This window comes from Triturus cristatus, chromosome 10 (assembly GCF_964204655.1).
Source record: "Triturus cristatus chromosome 10, aTriCri1.1, whole genome shotgun sequence".
Lineage (NCBI taxonomy): Eukaryota > Metazoa > Chordata > Amphibia > Caudata > Salamandridae > Triturus > Triturus cristatus.
In genome coordinates, this window is record NC_140593.1 from 1,059,751,278 (window position 1) to 1,059,777,421 (window position 26,144).

The following is a 26,144-nucleotide window of genomic DNA, read 5'->3' on the forward strand; positions in this document are numbered from 1 at the left end:
CCGTGTCTTTTTTAATAGCCTGAAGGGCCTCATCGACATGCTGGCCAAATAGTAACTCCCCATCAAACGGCATGTCAATAATTTTGGCTTGGAACTCTTGGCGAAAAGATGTAGATTTCAGACAACCTTGTCTCCTTAGCACTGCTGCACCCGCTAACTGTCTGAATCCTGTGGATGCAACATCCACGGCTGCGTCAATTATTTCCGCAGAGGTACACTCTCCTTCTTGTAAGATCTTCAAGGCCTTGGACTTGGAAGGTTCTGCCTGTCATATCTCCCTAATATGGCTAGGGAATCTGCAGCACAGACAGTCGTCGCTGCCATAGTGGAAACCTTCTTCCCAATCGAATCCACCCGTCTGCCATCCCTGTCTGGCAGAGCTGTTATAGGCGAAGAGGGGTTCCTGGCCCGTCTCTGCGCCGCTTGGGCGATGACAGAGTCAGGTTTGGCTGACCTATGAGGTATGCGGGTGAGATGCTTGGTGCCTTATATTTTTAGTCTAATCGAGGCAAGACTGCAAGAAGAGAATTAGGTGCTGTCATGATCTTCAACCCTTCCTTCCAGATGAAGTCTATGATAGGAATGGTCCGTATTTGTCTTCGTGGCTGATCTTTAAAATCATAGAGAAAGCAATCATCCTTCTTTGTATCCATTGGTATGAGAAACCTTTTTGTCGCCCTCTCCATAAGGAGATGAAAACCTCCGATATCCACTGGAGGAGAGTCAACAGGAGCTGGAGCTGACGGTGATGGAGTCTGAATTTGGTATTCGTCCCACTCCGAAAGAACAGACCTATCATCCACTTCTCCCTCTTCCCTGTCATCGTCAGTGGTGTTAGCATCATGGGAATGATGAGATGGTACTGGAGAAGGTGGTCTAGGAGATCCTAAAGAAGATACAGAAACCTTAGGCATGGGCGTTGATGGAATAGACTCCGCCGATTCAGAAGGAGGAAAACGGTGATAATAGTCGTCCAACAAGTATTGTAAATTATTAAGCAGGGCCAAAGGCATTTGTGCTGTGGGAACCGTGACAGGAGCTGGAGCTTCAGACTCCGGGAAAGGTTCTTCCTCCTGGTCGTCGTCTTGATACTTAATAAGCAATTCCGATGGACTTCTAGCAGTGCGGAATCTGTTGTAGGCAGGGCAGAGGAGGCAGTAGCCGTTGTTGCAGACCAAACTTGCAAGTCTGTGCAAGAAGACAAAAGAGGCGTCGACGAGTGTGCCGTTGACGATATCGTCGCCGATGGGGCTGGCGTCAGGAAAGTGATTGTCGATGAGGCAATCTTCGTCGACGACGAGGCAATTTTCGTCGACGGTGTGGCCGTCAACGACGAGTCAGTCTTCGTCGACGAGGAAGTCGTCGACGACGAGGCAGTCTTCGACGACGAGGTGGCCGTCGACGAGGTAGTTTTTGTCAATGAAGTGATCGTCGACGAGGCAGTCGTCGACGAGATCTTCTTAACTTTTGCCGTCGACGGAGCGCTGACGATAGACGAAATCTCCTTCGTCGACGAGATGGGTCGAACAGCAACAGAGACCAGCGTCGACGGAGATGAAGCTGATGACATGATCATCTTGGCTCTCGGCGATGAGAAGGTAACTGTCGATGTAGAAGTAGCGTCAACGATGATAATCGTCGACGGAGGAGCCGTCGACAACGCTGTCGACGACGGAGCTTTTTCCTGAGGGAAATCTTTTTCAGGAAGTCTTTTTGACGCCAGAGACTTTCCAGTCTTTCTCGGGGGCGTAACAGGCTTACACTTTGACGGTGGAGAAGCCTGAACCCTTAGCGGGTAGAACTTTTCTCGACACCTTAGCCCTAGGAGAAGGTAAGTCTTCCTCAGCCATCCTCTTCCTAGAGGATATAGATGAACCAGAGGCTACACTTCCCACCTCAGATAAGGGGTTATCCTTGTCTTTAATCTTCTGTAGCCACAGAAGTAGGCGCCCTTCTCTGTCTCTGAGGGTCTTCTGAGGGAAGGTCCTGGAAATTTTACAATCTCTCATCTCATGATCCGGATAAAGGCAGTAAATGCACTTCTTGTGGGGGTCTTCTGAAAACAGCCGGAGCTTCCCACAAGATTCACAAGGTCTAAAGAGAGATCTCTTAGAAGATGACATTCTGAAGAGAAGAAAAAATCCAGAAAAAATAGTGAAGTACTGAGCAGAGCTCAGGGAGACTCCCTTCACACGACGTGCGATAGAAAATCTGAGAACCTGAGCCTCTGGGGAGAACATTCTGGTGGGTGCTGTCGCCTGATTGGCTGCAGTTTGGAATATACATAATGACTATGATAGTCATAAGTGTGGAAGTTTTTTCTTGTAGCTTAGGACTACTTTACTTCCTGGTTTTATGTTACCAAGGTTTTTTTTTTGGTTATCATGTGCATAAATATTGCTTTTTTTATACCGTGGGACTCTCACTCGGACGGGGAATGATTCAGGCATGTGAATCTATGAAAGACACCCTAGTACTGGAGAATGGGTTTTTATAAAGCTTAAGGTAAACCACATACTTACAGGTGTTGAATATCAATTTGCTCACGAACAAAAAGCCATCATGTTATATGTATTTGTCTGAAACATATATTTAGATTTAATATATGGATATCTTTACGGAAGGCAACCAACTCACTCCATGACATCAAGGACACTGTTTTTCCAGTCCTCGTCTTGCATATGACAACCAAAAGAAATCTGAGTGTTGCCATCCTGATGTGCTTTCATTAATGAAATTAGATCAACTCAATCAGATAACAAGGAGTTCACATCTTAGGACTGAAACACAGTGCCCTTGTGACTTAATGGACTAAGGCATCCACTCCAGAGATCTAGGCGTGACTCCATAGTCAAAGCTCAATCCTCAGGAACTCCACTCATTCTTTTATTCTTCTGATGTTGAGGGAGCTGGGTTACAATAAACATTTGTTATCTGTCATTAGCTTCAAGAGACCTCCCTTGATATGTTCTCTTACATTTTAGGATCCAATATCCACTGGCACTGGTTGACCATTTGATGTCTTTATCAATGCATCATGTTTAGAAGTTCCCTGGATGTCTACTCACTCCCTAAATATGCACAACGCATTCCCAAACTTGGTCTGTATGTAATGAACAGGTCTATAGGACAGTCCCAGCTATGCAAAATACGTAATATTTTTAAAAAGGAGATGGACAGCAGAACATGCCTATTATTTGCATAAAGGAGAACATTTAATAGGCTGATAATACACCTGGCCATTCTACTTACTGTTTTCGGACAGTTCCACAATATAATTAAGAATTGGGCTGTTTCCATCAAACGGGCGCACCCACGACAGAGCCACTGTGCGGCTGCTGGAGGAGTTCAATCTTGCTAGAAGGTTTTGTGGTGAATGAGGAAGTTCTCTGGAAAAAAAAGAGAATAATTCATCGCTAGCAGACATCTTGTTTGCTGAGTCTGCAAATTTATGAACCGCCCAAAGCGATAATGTGCACGCCATACTACTTTTGCAAGAGTCAATCCTTTTTAAAGAAAATAACTTTCTTATTTCAACCATAAAAATGCAGCAGCACACATTTAAAGTAAAGGAGAACAGGACAGACCTAAAATTGAAAATTCTCCGCACTCAAAAACGTTTTCAGAGTTTTTTTGAACAGATACATACTAAAAGATTCTCGAATTTTCCATTTGCATTTTTCCTGCAAATGGCCAAATTTCAACAAGGTAAAGGAAACACAGACTTTTAAAAATGCAGATTTCTAGCAACTTTTATAGCATCAAAATAAATAAAAAGCAGGCGCCACAAAAGTAGAATACAGTTGTCCGCAATCAAAAGAACCAGGAGGGATTAATACCGCACATTTTGTGATAGTATTACTTCATTATTTTCTCAAATCACATTTGGTAACACTGCCTGGGCATTGGTCGTACCTTATTAGTACCAGTTTATCAACTAAATATAGCAAAAAGCAACAGAAAGGGCACCAGTCAATCTTGGCAGAGGGCTTCCACTGCGTGGCAACACTGTCTCTGCATTTTTAGTACCTTTTGAACCGTTAGAGCTTGAAACAATTTTTTTGTTCAAATCTGCGTAATTTGCTGCAGATGATGGATAATGTGGCAAATGCAGCAAATCCATATTTATGACAAAAAAACACAACAGCCGCACAATCGCATAATTCCGGAGGCCTTTCCACTGGCATATCTATCTGCATGGCATAGCAAAACGTAAATATCCTCCAAACATCCCACATTGTTGTTTTTCTACATCCATTATTGCCAGTCATACGGAGCACGCCTGCCCTTTATGTTCGATGATGTGAGAATTAACCCTCCCCCCCCTCCCCCCCACAGTCAGGACAGCAATTCTAAATACTGGCAGAAAAACACACACCATGAACCTCGGATATTAACTGCAAAGGTCAATGTTGCACTTCGCTGCCTTTATACAATCCCTTCCAGTCTGCTGCTCAGACTGGCAAACCTGTTTTTTTTCATATTAACTTGCAATGCTTGAGTGTGTATTGCTTTCAATGGCGTAGTCCTTCTACAGATGACCATCTACATGATGCTTCTCGTTACAAAGGAGACCTGCCAATTTGGGTTAAGTAAGACAACATTTTCCACAACACCTGTACATGAATACACTTTTCTGCAAAGGATTCTGCATGACCCCATCTGCATCAGCAACATCCAGGTGCACCCTTCTTTCACTCACAGAATTAAGGAGCAGTTAGTACAAACAACAAGGTGGATGATGGCTGAGTAAGGTAAATAATCGAGACATCAGCATTCCGTCTGTCATGATATGTCACTCGGGCTCGCCGCACTGCGCTTGGCGGACACTTGAGCATTATACTCCAAACTCACTGGGGCTAGGTTCATTGGGAAAAATGAAATGAAGGAAGTACTACAGGAATGTCGGTGCCGCTTGGCAAAGAGCTTCGCTCCTCTGGAGGATGCACCACATATTGATGTCCCAGTACCCAATGGAAACACTCATGTTTGGCAAGCTTTCTCATTCTTGGAACTCTTCTTGATGGCCCTACAACTTGGGAGCTACACCCATCCTGTATAGGACTTTTCTATGGCTCTCCAGGTTGCTCAAGTTAAATCTACAAGCTTTTGAGGATACTAAGAAAATATTTGGCTCTCTCCCACTTTCATGCTGTCAGACTGTATTACAATACCGTCTTAACCATGGTAATTTAGCATACTTGAGAATTTCCAGTATGTTACTCAATAGGCTATAAGTAGTTCAAAACTCCGCAGCCCACTTGATTTTAAAGCTCCCAAGATCAGCTCACATTTTCAGTCACGTTACAGGCCTACACTGGATCCTAATACATAAATCAGCTTGTTTCAAGATTCTTTATTCTGCCTTTATCACACCTAATAATAATGGCACAGATTATCTGAGATATAAAATATCCTTCTATCATGCCAATCGATGTCTTCGCTTCTTGAATGCCTCTTAAGCAATCGTGCACATGCCACTTTGAATTTTCAAGTATACGTTTCCTTGTGGTTCAGTGTCCCCTTGCTTGGCAATCGTGATAGTTGTTGCTGACTTTGCTACAAAAATATGAGCATTTGGAGAGAGTCTGATTTGAAAGTGTTTTTGGAAACTGAAGTGAGTGAAGAGAGCATGTAATTACAAAAGCTGAAGGTAGTTATCATAGTAAGCAAAGAGAGTGAGATTATGAGAAGGGCTAGAATAACATGGATTACATGGTGTTTACATTCCAGTTCCAAGAATGGCAGCATTTCACTAAAACACAGAGCGAACAAGACTTGGAGATAATGAGAAATTTTCCTTTTGGTATGGTCACCCTTATTTTGTCCTGAAACGTATTACTGGCTAATAGACTCTGCACACTAGGGCACTGCTTTCCAGTGCCAGTGTATGCACCTGACCCCTAAAACCTCTAACAATTGGCTACTCACTGATTGGCATATTGAACTCTCCCATAAGGCTTTAGTATTTTTGTGGAAACTACACCCACACCAAGGAAAGTTGAATGTCACCTATGGACTGAAGCAATTATTATGCCATCCACTTGCGTCCCAAGGAAATCATGGCTTCATGCCTACCATTGTAGCCTGACTGATGCAATTTAAACCTGCAGCCCAACCTGTCAAAATAACACTTTGGGCAGGGAAAAAAACGTCCCTTTTATATATTAATAATTCACATCTATGTTGGCTTTGTAGCCAAAAAGTGGTGTACATAGGATTAAAAAATGGGTCATGTAACATTTTAATATCACCTTGTCCCTGCCGTGACAAGCTAAAAAGCTATTTTCACCGTGGAAGGCCCTGGTTGTCCTAAGAGAAAACTAAAGTACAGATTAAAATATTAATTCTGGGGGGAGGAGCCTAGCGCTTGACCAAGATGGCCGCGTGAGCTTAGAGCTCCCGAGACCCTCGCGCCCTCCGTCGACTATCCTGTCTCTAATCCTGCTGGTATGCATGGCACCGTGTTGCTGAGTTGTCAGGGAGGCGATTGATGCTACCCGCGGTCGGATCGCCCATCGGGAACCGGACTTATGACTGGCGAAAGATTGCGGCCTAACTCCCGGAGATGCCAGGGGCTAGAGTTGGCAGGATGCCCGACTCCTAGTTGATCAACAACGGCCTGGTGAGGTGTGAACTGTCGGACGGAGGCCCTCGCTCTTTCACTTTCGATTTCGTTCCCTTTGTCTGCCCGGACACTGTAGAGCTCTGGGTGGCTTTATAACCCCAAGGACGCTCGGCGGGCTACTCTGGCAGCACAAGGCGGACCTGCTCACTCCTTATTCCTCTCTCTGAGAGGGAACGGTCTTCACTGCATTGGACTGCCTGGAGTCCATTATGTCGGGCAAAGCAGAAGGGGATCGGCTGAAGACTAAGTCCACCAGGCGGGGAACGTATTCCCAAGTCAACAGTATGGACCGCTACGCCCTCCTGAAGACATCGCCGAGTGGATCGAGCCAGGCGCCGGATGCCCAGAAGGAGGACTCGCCTGGGACACCGGAGCTCTCCCTGCAGGATGTCATGGGCGCGCTTGATGGGATGCAGACCTCGATGGGGAGGCAATTCGAGGCCCTGGCGCATAAGGTGGATGCCATCCTGGTGGATGTCAACTTGATCCGCTCGGACCTGGGCAAGACAAACGAACGCGTTAAGGACCTGGACCACAAGACCACGGGCCTCACTGATGATGTTGCGGATTTGCAGAACGAGGTCCGGAAGCTGAGGGCCGAGAGTGACCTAGCCGCCCGCCGGCTGGAGGACTTCGAGAGCCGGTCCAGGCGCAACAACGTGCGCGTCATCGGGGTCCCGGAGTCCTCGGATGAGGCTTCGACGGACCTGCTTGTGGAAGATTTGGTCCTCAATCATCTGAAGCCTAAGGGCCTTGGAAAGTTTTTTGCGGTGGAAAGGGCCCATAGGGTGCCGGGCGGACGGCCCAAGGCGGGTGCCCCGCCGCGGCCGATTGTCGCCCGGCTCTTTCATTTTCGAGATCGGGACGCTATCCTGCAAGCTTCGAGGGTGACGGGCCCAGTCCCCTTCCAGAATGCGTCGGTGAATTTTTATCCGGACTTCACCCAGCAGGTGCAGAGACAGAGACAGAGCTTCCTGGGGGTGAAGCGGAGACTTCGGGAACTGGACCTGAAGTATGCCATGCTTTTCCCCGCCAGACTACGGGTGGTGCATGAAGATCGGACATTCTTTTTTGACTCTCCTGTTATGGCCGACGAATGGCTGGACGCTTTGCCCCGGCGACGGACCGGGGACGATACAGCCGAGCATGGAGACAGTGGCCGGGATGGACAGGGCTGAAATCTCAAAGCCGGCCTGACTTGATTTGACCATACTTGAAGATTTGAACAGAGTGCAGTAACTGTGGAGGGTTGCGGGAGGACGAGGGGTGCTCTTTTCCTCCCTTAGGGTACTTTTTGTAGATTTTTGTTTTTGTAGGGCGACAGGCACACTGCAAGTTGGGGGGGCTTTTTAAGCTGCAGCAGGGGTGCAGGGTGGGGGGAGGTATGGGGATTTTGAGTTTGTTGTTGGGGGGTTTATTTCTGCAAGGCATGATGATTATCCTCAGGACTGTTCCATGGTGGCGCCTCGGGTGTGGGGTGGGCCTCTTTCCGTTTGAGGATGGGGGGTAGAGGCTTAAGTGTTATAAGCTGGAATGTTAATGGTTTGGGGGATCGCATCAAGAGGGGGATTGTTTTGCAATTTCTGAAACGTTCAATGCCAGACGTTGTCCTGCTGCAGGAGACGCATCTCATAGGCAATATGTGCTATGCCCTGAATAGGAAGGGGTATAAATTCATTGCACACTCGGGATTCTCTTCTGGGTCCAGGGGTGTGGGCATCCTCGTTAGAGCATCGTTGCCTTTTGAGGTGGACTCCACCATTGTTGACGATAGGGGGAGGTTTGTGGCGGTGGCGGAGAGGTGGGAAGGAAGGACTTTGGTTTTGGTTTCGGTTTATGTCCCGCCGGCCCTGCAGGCCTCCACATTTGCTGAACTGGGCAGGGCTTTGCTGACTCTCCCGGGGGGAATGCTGGTAGTGGGAGGGGATTTCAACGCTGTGGGTTCCGGACTGTTGGATAGATACCCGCCCAGGGACACAGGGGGGGCTCAGAAATGGCTTCCAGACTTCCTGGATACGTTTGGTCTGATAGACTGCTGGAGGCTCCGGCACCCCACACAGAGTCAATACACGTTTCACTCCGGGGCGCATGGTAGCCTCTCCAGGATTGACTACCTGCTCACTCTGGCCGCACATGCCTCGTTGATATCCGAGGCGAGGCACATGGCACGTGGTATCTCTGATCACTCGCCAGTGTGGATCCGGCTGGATCTAGGTCGGGAGGGAGGAGGGAGGGTGGCCCCCATCAACCCATGGTATTTCCGAGACCCCAAGATGCGCAGCGCCCTGGTAAAGAAGGTAGATAATTACTTTAAGGACAATCTGGGAACCGTGGACTCGGCGGTGTCGCTGTGGGAAGCTTTTAAGACCGTGCTTCGGGGGGAGGCCCTCTCCCTGGTGGTGGCTGCCAAAAACCGGAGGGATTGCGAGGTGCGGCAAGTGGAGGAGGAGATTGCGGCCCTTGAGGAGAATATGGAGGAGGATGTTACAGAGTCCTCATTGCATGAGCTTTGCCTGAAGCAGGCGGAGTATAGGGACCTGGTGACGAACGCCGCCAAGACCCTCAGCAGGGAACAACAGGGCCGCCTTTATGACGTTGGGGATAAGGCAGGGAAACTCCTGGCGTGGTTGGACAGGAAAGAACGGGTCAATAGAGTGGTGCCAGAGTTGATTGGAGAGGGGGGAGAGGCGATCGTGGAACCTGAGGGGATTGTGGAGTGTTTCGCGGAGTATTTTCATAGGGTTTATTCCTCTGTGTCGGACAGGCCGCCCGAGGACTCGTCTGATCTCCTCCGTGATATCGAGTTGCCCTGCCTCTCTGACATAGATAGGGACGATTTGGATGGTGACATCACGATTGACGAGGTGGCGGGGGCGATTCGCGCGTTGAACTCGGGTAAGGCCTCTGGACCAAACGGACTGCCGATCGACCTGTACAAATTGTTCCCGGATAGGGTCGCCCCTCACCTGCGCGCCATGTTTTTGGAGGCGCGGGGGGATGGGATCCTTCCGCTGGATCAGCGGCTGGCGTCGATCGTGGTCATACATAAAGAGGGTAAACCCCGAGATAGATGCGCCTCCTATCGGCCCATTTCACTCCTCAACGCTGAGCCGAAAATTCTGGCCAAACTCCTGGCTACCCGTTTGATTAGGGTACTTGGCGATTTGGTCCATCCGGATCAATCTGGCTTTATCCCGCACCGAAACACAGCATTGAACCTTAGGCGGCTACATGGCGTCATCGCCAGGGCGGACACGCTGCGTGAACCGGCTGTTGTGGCATCTCTTGATGCCACGATGGCCTTTGACACGGTGGAGTGGGCATATTTATGGGCCGTGCTGGCCAAGTTTGGTTTCGGTCGCGGGTTTGTGAGTTGGGTTCGGTTGTTGTACGAGGGGCCACTAGCGAATGTTGTGGTGAATGGTCGGGCATCTACTCCGTTTCAGCTTGGTAGGGGTACTCGGCAGGGCTGCCCCCTGTCGCCTCTGTTGTTCGCCCTCGCCCTCGAACCGTTGGCTGCGTGGATACGTTGGCACCCGGATATACGGGGTCTTCGGTGGTCGCCTGATCACGAGGACCGTATTTCGCTTTATGCCGATGATATCCTGCTGTATCTTGCCTCACCTAAGAAGTCACTTATAGTGGTCTGTGACGTACTCGCATCGTTCGGCAGGAACTCGGGGCTGGTGATTAATTGGGGCAAATCGTACTTGTACGTTCTTAGTGGCGAGGTCCCACCGATCCCTAGAACATGTTCGATACAGGTTGCCCAGCAGGGCTTCGTGTATTTGGGGATTTTTATATCCATGGATCCTGCTGTGCGCTATGAGAGGAATCTGCTCCCCCCCTTGGCACGCTTGAGGCGAGATGTTGAAGGTTGGCGGAGGCTGCCGCTCTCCCTTGTTGGGCGTGCGGCCCTGTTCAAAATGATGTCTCTTCCCCGCTTCCTCTACGCCCTCCAGAACACCTTGGACTGGGTACCGGCCAAATACTTTCGGGAGGTCGAAGGCCTCCAACAGACGTTGCTGTGGGATGGGCGGCCGCGAATAGCTATTTCAAAGTTGACGCTCCCATGGTACGATGGGGGCATTGCGCTCCCGGACATCCGACGGTACTATTGGGCCACGCAGCTGAGCGCGATCAACCATGGGTTTTATGGCCCTGCCCTCAGCCCTGGGTATGCCATGGATAGGTGGCTGCTGCGCGGCGGCAACTACTACAGGGCGTTGTATTCGCGGTCCTTAGACTCGTCCCTCACGGGGCCCACAGGTGTGGCGGTGCGCGTATGGAAGATGGCGACCGACTCGCTGGGCTGGAAGGATAGGCTAACCCTCGCTACCCCATTGTTTGAATCGGAAAGATTGGGAAGACTCTGGCATACGAAGGGCTTTGATAAGTGGGATCTGATAGGTATATCCAAGGTGGGAGATGTGCTGCATAAGGGGAGGGTGAAGTCCTTCGAGGAGTTGCAGACTGAGTTTGAGCTAGGGCCCTCAGAGTATTTTAGGTATATCCAGCTGCGTCACGCCCTCCGATCAGTCCTCGTGGAGGGTGAGAAGGTGCCGGAGTCCTCTCCCCTTGAGGACCGAGTCCTTGATGGTCATATGCCCGAGAGCACGATTTCGCTCATATATAAGAAGTTGATAAACGTCCGGGCAGACTTGCTAATGGGGCTGAGAGAACAGTGGACCAGGGATGGCCTTGAGTTGGATAATGAGGACTGGCAGTCAGCGGTTTCTTCGCCTAAGGAGGTTGCGATCCCGTCGCGTCTGAGGCTGGTGCAGCTTAAAATACTGCACCGGGTGTATGTGACGGGGCCAAGGCTGGTCCACATGGGATTCTCGGAGGACGGCCTGTGCAGAAGGGGATGTGGTATGGTGGGTACTTTCCTGCACATCATTTGGGAATGTGGTGTCATTGTGGAGTTCTGGAGGAGAGTCCATGCAGTTATGGGGGAGGTGACGGGCATTGTGGTACAGCCGGAGGCGCGGTGCTGCCTCCTGAACGTCTGGGGGCCCACTGACCTCGATGAGGCGCAGACCCAATGGGTGACTCTGGGTAACATGGTAGCTAAAAGGGATATCGCGCGATTATGGGGCTCCTCGGGACCCCCTACACTGATCGCGTGGAAGGAGAACATGGATTGGAGCATGTTTAGGGAGAAGACGGTCTACTGCTCTAGAGGTCGCCCCCGGAAGTGGCATGCCATCTGGGGGCGGTGGAACCAATACAGGGGGGGAATATGTCTTGCCCCGGAACTGGAACCTCCCGAGGAACAGCTTTCCCCCTGACCTACTTTCCAGCACAGTTTGGTTTTAGTAACCGTTCTGGGCCTCTGCTGTTCCCCTTCTTCCTCCGCACACAGTCTTATACTTAGTAGATGAGTGGGGTCCGGCCTCCCCTGGGGGCTTTCGCCATGGGCTTTCAATGTTCTGCCTTGCTGGGGTTTGTTGTGTGTTTTTTCTGTGTTTATTTAAAATTGGACCTTTGCATTACTCTTTGAACTGTATTGGGGACACATCACTGTATCTAACTTGCAATGCTGCCGAACCTTCGGGCTGTCGGCTGAATAGCTGTGTCCTGAATTTCGAAATAAAGGTTTTAAAAAAAAAAAAATATATATATTAATTCTGCTATCTCGAGTTTGGTCCCAGTGAGAAGAAGAATTAAACCATTCTTTTTAATATTTATTAATAAACAATTCAATGTTGGGGTTGGATTTGTAATACATATTTAAGAAATCTAGCTTTTAGAAATTTTCGCATCCGCAGGCTAAATTACATTCGCTCTTCGGCAGCTGCCCAGCAAGTGCTTAACCTTAATGAGGGACAATGGTATGGGTGCCTGGGGGTGTTTTGCTTTCACTGGCAAGAAGGCCATCTGGGGTGGGTCCATCAACTTCATAAACTTCAAAGGGCCCTGTAACAAGTAGATGTCCGGCGACACCTGCAGAGGACCAGGCTTTGTCCCCCTAGCTAGGCTGGCACCAAGCACAGTGGAAGGAGAGTTACCCCCAGAACTGGTTTCGAGTGACCACAGAGGAGGAAACTGTTCATTATTCTGTCACACCTCTACGCAAGAGGAGAAAGGTTTCCCTGTCTTGAATTTTAGGAATAAGGATTGGATTTTGGACTCCGACACTGCACAATGGGAGAAGCGTCTTCCCATCTTGCATTTCGGGAATAAGATGCCTTGTGGGGTTGTTTGCAGTAGGGCAAATAGGAACTGTTGCAAACATGGGTAGGGTTGCCCCTGGGAACCTTTACCCTACTGGTTCGGGAAAAGCCATGAGTTACCCCCGCCCGCAAGCTGGTGCCAGATATAAATGTGGCACCAAAGGTACCATCCTTAGAAAACTTTATTGACCTGTGAAAGAACAGAAGGACTGCACCTGTTGTTTGAGACATGCAAAGAGACTTAAAGGGCTAGACCTGCTTCCACTTGTACCCAGGACAAAGAATTGGACTCCAAGAGTCAATCGACTTACCTCCCATGTGACAACAGAAACACATAAAGTTTCTCTGAAGTGACCAGATGACTAGTAGCAACTGGACCTAGAATGGACAATGCTGGGGGCCTCTGCTGAGCCTCTGGTGCTTTTCCTGAGGTCCCGGAACCCTTGGTTGCGTATAACTGAACCTCTCCTAACATCTCTGATAAGTTGTGACTATAAAAATGTTTGGCCTTCCAGACCTCAGGAAGACCAGGACCTACACCCCAAGCCAATCGACCAAAGGAATGACTTTGCTGGGCAAAAGAACAGGTTTCTTCAGCTTTCTTCAGCTTTCTTCAGCTTGGAGCCTCTCCGCAACAGCAAATCTGTTTTATCGGGCCCTAGATGAGAACGTATCTGGCCTCAGGGAACTCATGGTCGGGTCCAGCCTGCATTCTTGCCAGGGGATTCTGTGCTCCAAAAAGAGACTAAGTTTGATAGAAGAGTTTGAGAACAAACAGGGATCTGGACAGTGACAGATGTTAGGGCATGTCGAGTATGGCAGGGTTTTAACATATTTTTAGTCTTGCATGGAATGCATACCTGGCTGACGTAACATTGCTCTATCCATTTATATTCTCTGTATGTGAGGTTTGACTGAAAGGTCAAGAGCATGTCACCATGTCACTTTTAGGTCTCGCCTAAGACAGTGCATACACAGTCACTTGCGGCAATCTATTTTTCTTCTATATTTAGACCGCCCATTTTTTACCGCTCGCTTGCTGCATTGTCAGTTTTATTTTTTCAATTTCATTGGTGAGTGCGCGTAGGCTTCAAGTGGGTTACACCTTTTCTCTGTATGTTTGTTCTCTTCCAAGTACCGATTGATTTCTAGATTAGTGTTCTTCTGCACTGCTTATGCTCCGATTGTGCTATTTGTTTTTGGGCTTTTGCTTACAAGACAACTTGAAACCATCAGAGTTGAAGTTTGCCCTTCCCAGTATTCCAATAGATGAACACAAACAACTAGCAAAAACTAAACTTTGTGGCTTGCAACCAATTTCCGAAATACATGTTTCTCCTATGTGTTGCTTTTATTGATGCTGAAGCTGTAAACATACGCCTTTGTTTAAGACAGTTGCCATACAATATGTGTTTTTCTGAAATAACATTTTGCCACTGTATCAAATGTACTTTTTTAATAATTACCTCTTTTATAATTTAGATGTTTTAGTCATCATCAAAAGCGCAATTTGAAAAGGTTTATGTTTCACATTTACCTCTACCGACCCCTAAAATCACTCTTGCCTGTTAACCTCTACCCACCCATAACCCACAAGTCACCCTCACCTCCCTTCTCCTCTACCCACCTCTGAACCCTCGTCACCCTCAACTCCCTTTACCTCTACCCACCCCTAAGCCCTCAAGTTACCCTAACCTTCCATGATCTTTACCCACCCCTGAACCCTGAAGTCACTCTCATTCCCTTTTACTTCCATCACCCCTGAAGAATCAATTAACCCTCACCTCCCTTTACCTCTTACCACTCTCGAACTCTAAAGTCACCCATACCAACAGGCCCCTCTACCCATGACTACAATCTAATATTACTTTTTTTAAATACCATAGAAAGTATGTTTTTTAAAAAGAATACTTAAATGAGGTAATGTACTGTATAGTAAAAGTACAAAAGCTTACCTGCATAGTGCTCACCTGTGCTATAAAGACTTATGGTAAAAGTCCTGCATGATAAAGGCTGTGTGATAAAATCTGTTTCCTGTCAAGCAGGATATATCCCTGTTCTTTCCTTTAAACCTCTCCTGCCTTCATTCTGGTCCCCCTAACTATTTTGGGGGCACTGTTGGTTCTTTTAACCCTTCAGAATGTTTGGCGGGCACCTTTGCCTCTTTAACAGAGTGCCCTCCCCCCGCCCACACCCTATACTTTAGGTCTCGCCTTGCAAGGCATTTTGTTTACTTACCAGAGGCTCAGAGCCTTCCCACTGCTTACAGTTGGTTGGATTCATCGTCATTTCCTTGCTTCTCTTTGGTCAGCTTCCCTTTCTCTTCTTGTGTTTGTCCCTACCCAGCAGCATAACCAAAGTACTACTTCCCTTACCCAGTGTCCTTCCACAGCGCGCCGCTTTCAAGGGCATGTTTTCTCCTTTTACTTGTACCCCCTTCCTCCCTTGAGCGTTGTTGATTGCCCTGCACCACAACCCTCCTCCAGTATTGTTGCTGTCTGGTGTGTCCCCGCGCATCCCTTGTTGTTGCGTGCCAAGTCCCCCCCACCCCCTTTGTTGCTTGCCCCCTTCCATCCGCCAGGAAAAAGGCACCCAAAAGTCATGCCAATAGGTTTCAAGATACTACAAAGATGCAGACAACAGTGCGCTCTCCACTCTGCATGCCATTTTTGCCGCTGTCTTCATGCGGGACCAATACGGCGAACTTCAGCTTGGACGAAAGATAATGTAACTTTTTTTTGTGAAGGCAGAGAATAATTACATGTTATGAAAGTGGATCACTGACCATTGAGGTAGGAGCTGGCTGCATCATATTGTTTTTTTCTAACTTAAAGCTATGCTGCACAGCTGCTGTGCTGCCGTACAACATGGCTAAAATAAATTGTCTAAGCCAATATCTCTCACATAGGCTAGCCCTATTAGCTTTGCCGATGCTTGTTATTTTGTCAGTTAACAGGCGCATGCTTGTTTGTAAGCATGACAACTGAAGAGACAGTTACAAGGAAAATGACATTGTGTGTTCCATCCTAGGGAGAGAAGGAAAGAAAGGAGTAGCAAACTTCTGCGATTGATTTTGAAAAACATATATATATTTGAATATCTTGCATAATGTACAGGAGCAGCGTGTGAGCAGTCCCCTCCTTCCTCAGTTGGACACCAAGCCAAGAAAAGGTTTACAAGTTATTGGTACAGGGTTGGCGTAAGACACAGACTATTTGCTGGAGGGGGTGCTGACAATGGTATCCTGACTTTGTGCCAGATGATTCCATAACCTATGCAGGGAGCCAAATTAGCATAATTATGTATAATTGAAACTAACTCAACCATGCAGTTAAAGAAGAAGTTACAACTATTTTAGGCAATTACAGAAGTGTGATGAAATATGAGAGGGGTATACTTGACCTTCGCCTAATCTGTACAATTATGGCTAGAATATATACTATCATTTTAAGGCATTTGATTCAAAGACGAATAGTGTCTAATCATACTGTAAAATGGCAATCATGTGTGCCCACTGAATCCGGGGTATGGGGCGGGTCCCTACACATACAGCCTGTGAATGAGATATTCTTTGACAGGTTTGTTTGATTCTAAACACTCCTTTCCCCTCAGGTTTAACTCAGCGGAGATGGAGTGATAGACACTCGCCAATTCTCATTTTCTCCGGAAAGGTTGAAATTATATTTGGGGGCTTAGGGCATCCACTGGGCACGATCCTAAAAAGCTGGGGGTGGCAGAGGACAGGGGGGCGAAAGGCATTTGAACCAATGCATGAGAAGTCTGCACTGGAAGTGGGAAGACATCCATATAATCTGATTTAAGCATGTATTTCTGCACTGTACTCTGCGCATGTGAGCTAATGAGATGATATCATGCTCGGATGCAGGTTTTTACTGCCCCATTATGGATCAAATATGCAGAACACTACAGAACGATGCACCGTCTGAAGGAAGTCACCTCAGATCAATGTGGGGAAGATACAAGCACATCAAATGATGCAGACCGGGAGGAGGAAGTTCTTATATAAGAAGCGATAATATCTATCTTACGTCTGGTACATTATAAAATATCGCATTGTGCATACTACTAATCGGCACTCCAGTAAAAAAAAAAGGCGGGAACAGGTGCAAAATGCAGGATTCTCTGTACTATCTGATATGGCCTTGCTCCCAGATGCAGAGTTTTGGGGATGTGTGCAGTAAGTCTTTTATGGTGTTACGGAATATATATTACAACAGTAGGTAACCTTATTATACTGGGCATTTTCGTTAGATGAAGCCCCGCCAAAAATACCCCTAGTTACTCTGTAATGCAGGGCTGAGAGTTGCACGGACGGACATAGAGAAGCGCTGGGAGATGCACGAAGTGCCCTAATATAGCACTTAACGAGCAACACTGACTGGTGCCTAGAGCAAAAAAGGGTTTTATATTTAAGGCCAGAGCCTGCACTAAAATGTGAGATTGTGTGGTCCATAGAAACAATATTATAGATTGGTACCCAACCGTGGAGGTGGTGTGTCACTGGAGTCCAGGGGACCGCCCTAGTATGGCTCTGCAAACTGGAGGTAGTGTAGGGTGTTTGGGTTTAGCCCTCAACAATAAACCCACAAACATAACAATTCCAATGCCCAGTCTGGTCCTTGTCTACTAGAAACGTGAAATACTTTTAATAACATAGTTGTGCTAAACACTACACAATAGAGGATGTGGCGTAAAGCCCCCCTCTTGCGTGGCCCTCTTTCTGCTGAATGCCCAGATTCGGAACAGAAATCCTAAAGTCAGGACCCCCCAACACGGAGTGCGCGCAGCGAGCTCTGCAACGAACTCGGGCAGGGCCAACTCAGCATGTGCTCCTGCCCAGTTTGACAATGCCAATAACCTTCTGAGGGCACTATCATATTCTTTCCACCTCCTCTACTTTGGAGGGCCAGAAAGCTGAGCCGTTCCACGCGGAGAGAGGGTACAGAGAGCACCTTTTGTCAGGATGATTATAAGCCCCTTTATTTAACTGTGTATGATCAAGATTATTACCACAGAAACACTTTTATCCTTGAAAATGTGCTGGAAATAGTATTTTCTAAATAATTTGTGGTACTTGTTTTTTTTGCAAAGAACAAAAGGGTAAAGGCGTCTGATGTACATGGCCACATGTGCTTCTCGTATCTGTAGAGTGTGTTACATCGTTCATGCTGGTCTCATTGTAAATTAGCCACCATAGGCAGGGCCACTGGAATTATGCAATTGTGCGGCCACTGTGATTTTCGCATACTTATAGAATTGCTGTATTTGCCACGTGATTGATCATCTGCTGCATGATCTGCCAATTTTAACAAAATAAAATTGTATTTCTAGCTTAAACGGTTCAAAAATAGTAAAAACGCAGCTAGACGTGTTGGAGCACAGTGGAAGATCCTTTGGCTGGTCGCCTGTCTGTAGCTTATAGCTGTTTTTCCACATTAAACTGGTACTGAGGAGCGGCCAATGCTCATACAATGTTAACACGTGCAACAATGGCAAAATAATAAAGTAATACTATCGCAAAATGTGCAGCATAGTGCCTTTACTCAACCCTGCCGCATAATTTGACAATCCCGTGCTGCATAGTTCCAGTGGCCCTGGCCATAAGCCTTATTAAGGGGCGCATCTGGCATTAGTGCAGCAGATGCCGTGGTACCAGACCAAGGGGGGTGCCCCCCAAATATGGAAGACGTCTGTTTTTATCCACCCTTGGACAGAGCAGCACGTTTCCCTTGCTTGAACTCCGGCCCAGGAGGCCCTTGCCACAGCACTCCCTGCAAGGAGCAGGCGCACCTCTCAATTCCAAATATCCACTGTAGCAGTAAAAGTGCCGACCAAGGCGTATTCAGACTTTTAATTTCGAAACCCTGTAGTCAATCCGGACTTTGCATTCATGGCTCATTACGATAACGAATGAAAAACTTCAAAAAAATGTTTCCGCAGATGCAGACACTGCAATCCTACTTCTTGCTGGCAGCCTGCATTTGTCTGCGATGCCATCTTCATGACACCGCTCTCTGCGCGTGCCTCTCGCTCCGCTCCCCAGCCCCCCGCCCCCCTCCACGGCTCTGCCCCCGAGATATAAAGTGCACGCTTTGTGCCTCATCTGCGGTTCCATCCGTCAAAGGAATCACGTGACTCCGGCACGTAATGGGCCGGAACATCTCGCAGCTTCAATAAAAGGTGCGTTCGGAGGCTCCACAGAGTCCCCTCTTTATTTAAATCACTTCCGCCCTTTCCACAGGTTTGGGAAGGCATAGCCACAGCCCCGCTATTGATTAATACCTGAGTTTACATTATGATGAATGTGGACAGATGCAACTGGCAAGAGCTGGACTGCAAACTCACACTGCAGACACAACAGGATCTAAAAGAATCAAATCATGATAGGTGAACTACAAAACATACCCGAGAGTAGCTTGTTCAGGGGTGACGTCCTCGCCCACGATAACCTCCGGTTCAAAGTGCACGAGATGCGGGTGAGGCAAATGCATTTTTAAAATAATGTGTAACTTCCACGAAGGTTGGAAATGTTACATTTGCACCTAACTCGGCCAGCCCACACTCTCGCGGAGCCAAGACTGGACTGGCAACTGGTGTAGCCTGGCATTTTCCAATGGATTGTATAGGGCTGTGCTTTTCGGGGCAAATAGGCTGCCACGATCTAGCCCGTAAAGTGCCCACGTCCTAATCATTGCCAATACCCACTGCCAACTGGGTGACGATGAGTAAAGACAGCAGCCTTTACACGTGGCGTGTTCCTCTGGGCCACAACAGCCTTTACAAGGGTATTACAGCCGTCGTGTAAGCTATGAGCATTTTCAACAACGCTGAGGGGGTAATCCGAGGAGAAGCCTGGTGTAAGAGGCCCCTCCTGGAGGAAACACAAAAATACCAGGGGAAGAAGCAACCGCGGGGTGAAACGAATGTGACGCTGACGCTCTGGACTGTTGTCGGTGAGTGGGCCCTTCAGGGCCAAGTCAATGCAGCCTCGGCCCAGAGCCCAGGACCTTGTGAGTAGGAGAGTGAGCAGAGGTGTGGAGTGGAAGTTGACACTGGTGACATCCAGGAAGAGGCGCTTTCATTCAAATTATGCTTTACATTTCAGTACAGTTTGGTTTCTGGGATAACAGGGGTGCTGTTCATACTTGGGTACTGTGCATTCTGGCACCACGAGGGTGAGCTACACAGTGGGCAAAGAGCAGGTTTGCATTATTACATTGTTGCTTTCCAATGTTGAAAAGGGTGTTTTCTGGCATCTCAGCCGAGGCTTACCTGCTGAGGCAATCATGATTCTGGCATGACGTCGCTGCTTCTCATAAAGAGTATTATACAATTTGAATTGACATTGATTATTTGCATATCTACATGTAGGAGAATTTGTATTAATTAGAAATGAATGCTTAATGCAGAAGTGCTTAAGTAAACACCACAAGGTTCGCAGTCGGCTTGCATTAACATCCATTCACATTTGCAGAAAGAAAGGTGGGCTTTTAGTTTACGTGAACAAGCCTTTGCATGTGTTTCTCTGTGTTCTTTTCCAACTCGGGAACAATAAGCGAAATAGTTCTCTTCACAGTGTCTGTTTGTTGCTAAAATCTGAATTGTATTAATTTGCCATCTCTGGAGGAAGCCATGCTCAGGATGGCCCTGTTGTTGCAATATAATATTCAAGTCCGTTTGGCTAGGCTAGAATGAGAGAGCCATTCATGCTCTCAGCGTGTTGTTGTTGTAAAGTTACATAAACTGACTGACATTTCCTTTTTTGTCCTAGAGACACAAACATATTAATATGCAGCAAAGTGGGTGTTTACCAGATGCCACTTATTGGACTAATATTGTATATTCGACCAGTTGTTGGCTAGTTTCCACTTATCTTTGGTAATCCAACCCTATCATGTCATTTCACACCGTGTCCTGTGTATGGCTTTTCTGCCTAAACCCCTATAAAAGATGATGCTTTTGGGATGTGTGCCAGGGCTTTCTGCACTTGCTTACTGAGCAGAATCTTTGCTAGTCTGTCATTTGATTTATACTTAGAGCTTTTTGCACATTCTTTGGAGGCAGACTCTATATCAGTCATCTTGCTGAACTAGACATTGGTTTTGGCTACTTACTTACTTTGGAGGTTTACCTTATGTTGATTTTCTTGCATTATTTGATTTTCACTCATAAATGCTAATTCCCCACTGATTTGACTAACAATGTCTTGCTTTCTGCAATTATCCTACATTTTTAATAAACATTTATGGTTTTGACTTGAACAATTGTCTTGTGAAGGGTTTATTTAATTGGTATCATGACCTAGTCTTATAAAGACTCCGTCTTTGAAGCCTCACACAGTCCTGATACTATGTACTGACCCTCTTAATTGTTTTAATTGGAGCATTAACATATACAATGTGGGTCCTGGCATGGTCTGCTGGTCTGTACACATGAGCTATGCAAAAACTACCATGGCAATGTTTGCATTACATACCAAGCACTACCATCATGACAGTACCTTTAATGTAATCTGACAGATACCGCTGACGAATGAGGACTGGACCTGCTCAATAAGTAACCTGTACCAATCCAATCACCCTAATTAGCAGCCCTGGCAACCTGAGTTAGTCATTCGCAATCAGCAGCCCCCAGTCACAAGGAACAGCAGTGGCCCTTTTACCATCAGTTATTAGATCTGACAGGCAGGTACACTTGAGCAGCACTTCGAGCTGATTGGACTATTTAGCAGCATATTGTTAGAAGCACACATCTTGCTGACCTTTTAACTTAAACAGAATTTAAGACAGGTTGCATTCTGTAAGGGGAGTAACTCAGTGGGGCATCCCACATCCTACAGATGAAGCAATGCTGCAGTCATGAGCAGGGCTGGCTCTAGGGTGGTGCGACCGGTGCCACTGCACTGGAAGCTGACTTTCAGGTGGGGGCACCGTGTTTCAAAGTATATTAGGGCTTAAAAGTACCTGCTGCTGTGTTCCTGGCTGCAGGCAACAATAAACATGTCAAATAACCATGGTGTTTAATGTTCTTCCTAGAGAGATATTGGAGTTTTGTCTAGTGGAAGTTCTGACTCATCGTAAGGTAGCGCAGAGGGTTAATATGCCTGCTGCAAAGAACTGTACCATGCAGATCACAAAGTTCATATCATGTAAATAGGTCAGTGAGATATGTTTGTTACTTGCAGCTTATAAATTAAAATCCTAATACAAAACAGTGAGCTATTAACTGTCATCAAAGAGCTGCATGCAAACTGCAAGGTATAGATAAGAGCGTTCTGTTTTTTCCCAAGCTTTTCATTATCCTAATGTTGCAGAAAGGGTTCATATGGGTAGAAATTAAATCCTATTATTAAAGAGAACCCCCCCAACTATGGTGCTACTTTGTAAATTCTGAGTTTGTGCTTCTCCAGACCAAGCACTCTTAAACTATACTGCTTAACTGTATGGATAACATGTCACTCCTACATCTTGTAGTCCTCTGTCTTATGTAACATTTCCAATATATTGATTTGTGGGAGAACCTCTGTCTGAAACCAACTTAAGAAATGCAGCGTTCATCACTACTTTCACAAGCACGGCCAAATTTGAAGGAGTTCTGAAAGATCTGGCAGGGCTGGCTTTAGTGCCCTGTGCGGTCCTATAGGGTGCCCAGCCCAAACCACCCAAAAGAATAGCAGAACCTTTTGCATATGCTACTACCATGCAGGCTGGACACCATGTGTTTGGCAGTTACCCTATAAATGTCAGGTATTAAAGTAACCCTTCACTGTTTTGGGCAGAAGGCCCTTCCTTTTGTGTTCCCTACTTGATTTGCGAAACGTGTTGATACTGCACCCGGCCAAACATGAACACTTCAGTGCTCATGTCTGACAAGGTTTTCATCATCTTTTAAAGAAGAGAGCTGAGTGTTGAGAAAAAGGAAGCACAGTACCTAGGAAATTAAAAAAGCGTATTAAAAATTGCTATAGCAAATAGCGGAGCAGTGGTCAATGAATCTTTAAAATGTCATCCCTTTTTCAGGCCTATATATAGAACTGGTAGCCAAGTTGTAATGGATGTTTATGGAGGAGCAAGAAGGAACGCTTCCACCTCACCATGGCAGCACATACTCACCCATGTGAAGTGATATGTACCACAAGTGAAGCTCTGAGCTTGCAGCACCCTCCACTCTGCACCATTTGAGTGCTAAATCCTCACCTCTATGGCTCTCAAGAACCTATGGGCAATTCAATTTGCAGTTTGTGCTGTGTGAGGTGAGACGTGTGGTGCAGCGGCCAGAGTGGCTGAATTCAGAGCGAGGGCCTCACGGTTTGATCACTGGTGGCAGCTCAGCATTCTGTGACTCTGGGCAATAGCTCACTCAATCTCCCCAACGGTCCCCCCAGCGCCTGGCTACCCTTAGGGATGATAAGTATGTGTTTTACAGATGTGTAATTATTATTATTATTATGTTAAAAACGTACTTGCATAACCTGGGAATACTCACTTTGCTATTACGTTAACAGATTCAGCTGGGAACCGTGGCGCAAATTCACTGGCCGTGGGACAGGACGAAGTAGGGTGCCCACCTCACCACCTCACAGCAGTTTAGTAGGATAGTGTCTCTGGTCCTGAACGTCCTACCTAAAATTCATTGTTTCAGGTCTACTTAGTTCGATAGAACAAAACAAGATTACAAGAATTCATTAGGTAACCACACTAAGCAGTGTCCCTAGTGTCTTGGAAGGAGGTGGTCACTCACACTAGGACATATCTGTATCCAGGGCCATCTTAGCATTATTGGCCCCCGGGCAAAGCAGTGCACTGGGCCGTGCCTACACAACCACTCACAGGAATACAAATGATTAACGGAAAATTTGTGTTAAATTCTGGTCTGTGCGGGGCCCCTATGCTCGTGGGTCCCCCGGGCAACTGCCCAGCGTGCCCATGCGTTAAGATGGCAATGGCTGTATCCCTCGCCAGTATCTCACAGGATTAACTTCATAGAGTGTCTGAGACTTCCTGGTACTAAGAGGATGCAGCAGAATTATATTGTCTCACCTTATGAAAAGTGGCACCCTCTGATGCTTGTAGTGGCACACTAGGCATAGCACCTCCTGGCACTAGGGAGCTACAATTTATAGCAAAAGTAGAGCCCTTGTTATTTACAATGAAAATACTCGGACTGGAAAAAGGGTCAAATGCTTTACATCAGCTTAGATAGGCATGTGTGGATGATGTGCAAAAATAGACGGAAGCAAGCTTTCTGGCCCTGAACAGGGCAAATATCAACATTCTGGTAATAGCCCTCTCGTCTCCGAGCACCCCTTCTGTCCTGTGACCAGGGCAACTGGAATTATGCGACACAGAAGGATCAAATTATGCGACAGGGCTGACTAAATTATGCATCAATAAAAGGTACATCAAGCAGAGTAATGCAGTACATTTTGCGACAGTATTATCTCTTATTTTGTAATTTTAACACCTTAACATTATCTGGGCAAAGGTTTCACTTCATCTGTATCAGTTTGGCACCCACATACAGCAATAAGCGACATAAAAATGACCAATCAACCTTTGCAAAGGGTCTACCAGGGTCTACCCACTGTGTGGCAACACGTGTCACCATATTTTTAGTAACGTTAGATCCGTCTGAGTAAGAAACAAACTTTTTTTTGTTAAAATCTGCAGATTATGCGGCAGGTGGTGGATTATGTGGTACAACTATAATTATGTGGAAAAGTCACCGCTGCAAAATCAGATATGAATATGAACCAGAGAAGTAGGGATAGGGGTACTCTGACTTCAACCACTAAGATAATTAACATGTGGGTAACAGACAATCTTATTTTTAGGGCTCAGATTTATTATTCTTATAAATACTGTAATTTCCATCTACATATAGTTAAACCGTAACATTTTTTCAGAATTCCAGAAACAGAATGATGCATCTAGTAGAGGTGTGGGTGCCACTGTCGCAGGGCGACTTCAATGTAATCTAAAGTCAGCTTCCAGTTGAGACATCTCATGGCGCACAAATAATTCAAAATGGGGCAGCCAATATTGACCCGCTACGAAACTGCAACGCTATGACAGGAAGTGCTTCATACAATTGGCAAATATGATTATTAATTATCCCTTCCCATTGATTTGAGACTTGAGGCAGTAGAGTACCAAAAGGATCACACATTGCAACTTGGCTGTTACCCAACGAAATCACCATCTTAGTTGTTGTTCAAAGTGCTTGATTTGTAAAAAAACGAAGTACGAGGGTGCTCGTCAGGAGGCCAAAGCAGCTTGCATCGCCCATTGCCCACGTCAGCGGTGCTATGACTGTACCAGCACAACTACTAACCATCTCGCGCTTAAAAGTCTGACAGTACAGACTATTCCAGGCCGATAAAAGCTACAGGAATTGCTCAGGCAGCAGATATTTGTCATTTTAAATGTATATTAAATTATTAAATAACTGTTGTTGTGCTCGTTTCAAAAGGAACAAACAGCGCCCCCATGTGGCCGACTGCCATAAGAGCCAGTGTTCACTATTAAGTGCCGGTGCTGAGCATCAGAAACTACAGGCACAAATTAAGCACTGGCTGTTCACAAGAAATACAATTCATTTGTGATGCTTTTCACATTATTGCAGTTTTATTCAAAACAGTCCATTCACTGCACACCCTGCCAGTAAGAAGTGGGGCACTTTAGCTGAAGTGCGGTTGCAAGATCTCTCTATGTCGGCCTGAGAGCATACGGTCCTCCTTGGGCCTTCCGTAAATCATTAGTTTTGAGTGTTTTAGTGCAATTAGTTCAAATGACGCACACCTAGAATGCAACTCTTAGAATTCAATGACTTGTCAAATGATAGGCCAGGGTTGGGAATGCAGAGTCCAGCAGGCCAATGCAGGCTTTGGGGTCAGGCTGGTTACCGCTGCAGTCTGAAAGATCAAAACCACAGCTCAAGTAGGGTACACTGCAATGGAACCAGTGTGGGCCATCCAGCTGAAAGTCTTTCAAGGGAAAACAGGAAGACACTGCGAGTCTGTAAAAAGAGGACATAGAGAAATACTCACATCACTTCCAAGCGAGCCATCCGGGAATCGTTCCCGCCCAAGGAAACGATCTCACATGTATAGTCTCCGATGTCGCCAGACCAGGTCTGGCTGATGAGCAGCGAGCCATTTTGATCCAACACAATCCTGGAACTACTTGCTGGATTCAGAAGCAGGTTGTCTTTCTTCCAAACAAACCTGAGGGTCACAAAATGTAAAAGGTGGTTGCACAGTATGCCAGGAGAACACACAGAGTAAGCAAAAGACGTTAGGGATTTTTCTGCTCTGACAA

The 26,144-nt window shown here is 46.8% G+C and overlaps 1 protein-coding gene across 2 annotated transcripts in view; it reads right to left on the reverse strand.

Moving 5' to 3' along the window:
• SDK1 (sidekick cell adhesion molecule 1) overlaps window positions 1-26,144 on the reverse strand; it is a 2,285,003-nt gene that overhangs the window by 798,884 nt on the left and 1,459,975 nt on the right. For both annotated transcript variants that reach the window (XM_085629198.1, XM_085629197.1), the window contains 2 exons: window positions 25,874-26,050; window positions 3,253-3,389 (listed from right to left, as the gene is read on the reverse strand). In XM_085629198.1, the coding sequence (XP_085485324.1) occupies window positions 3,253-3,389; window positions 25,874-26,050 (314 nt within the window). The remainder of the gene's footprint in view (window positions 1-3,252; window positions 3,390-25,873; window positions 26,051-26,144) is intronic.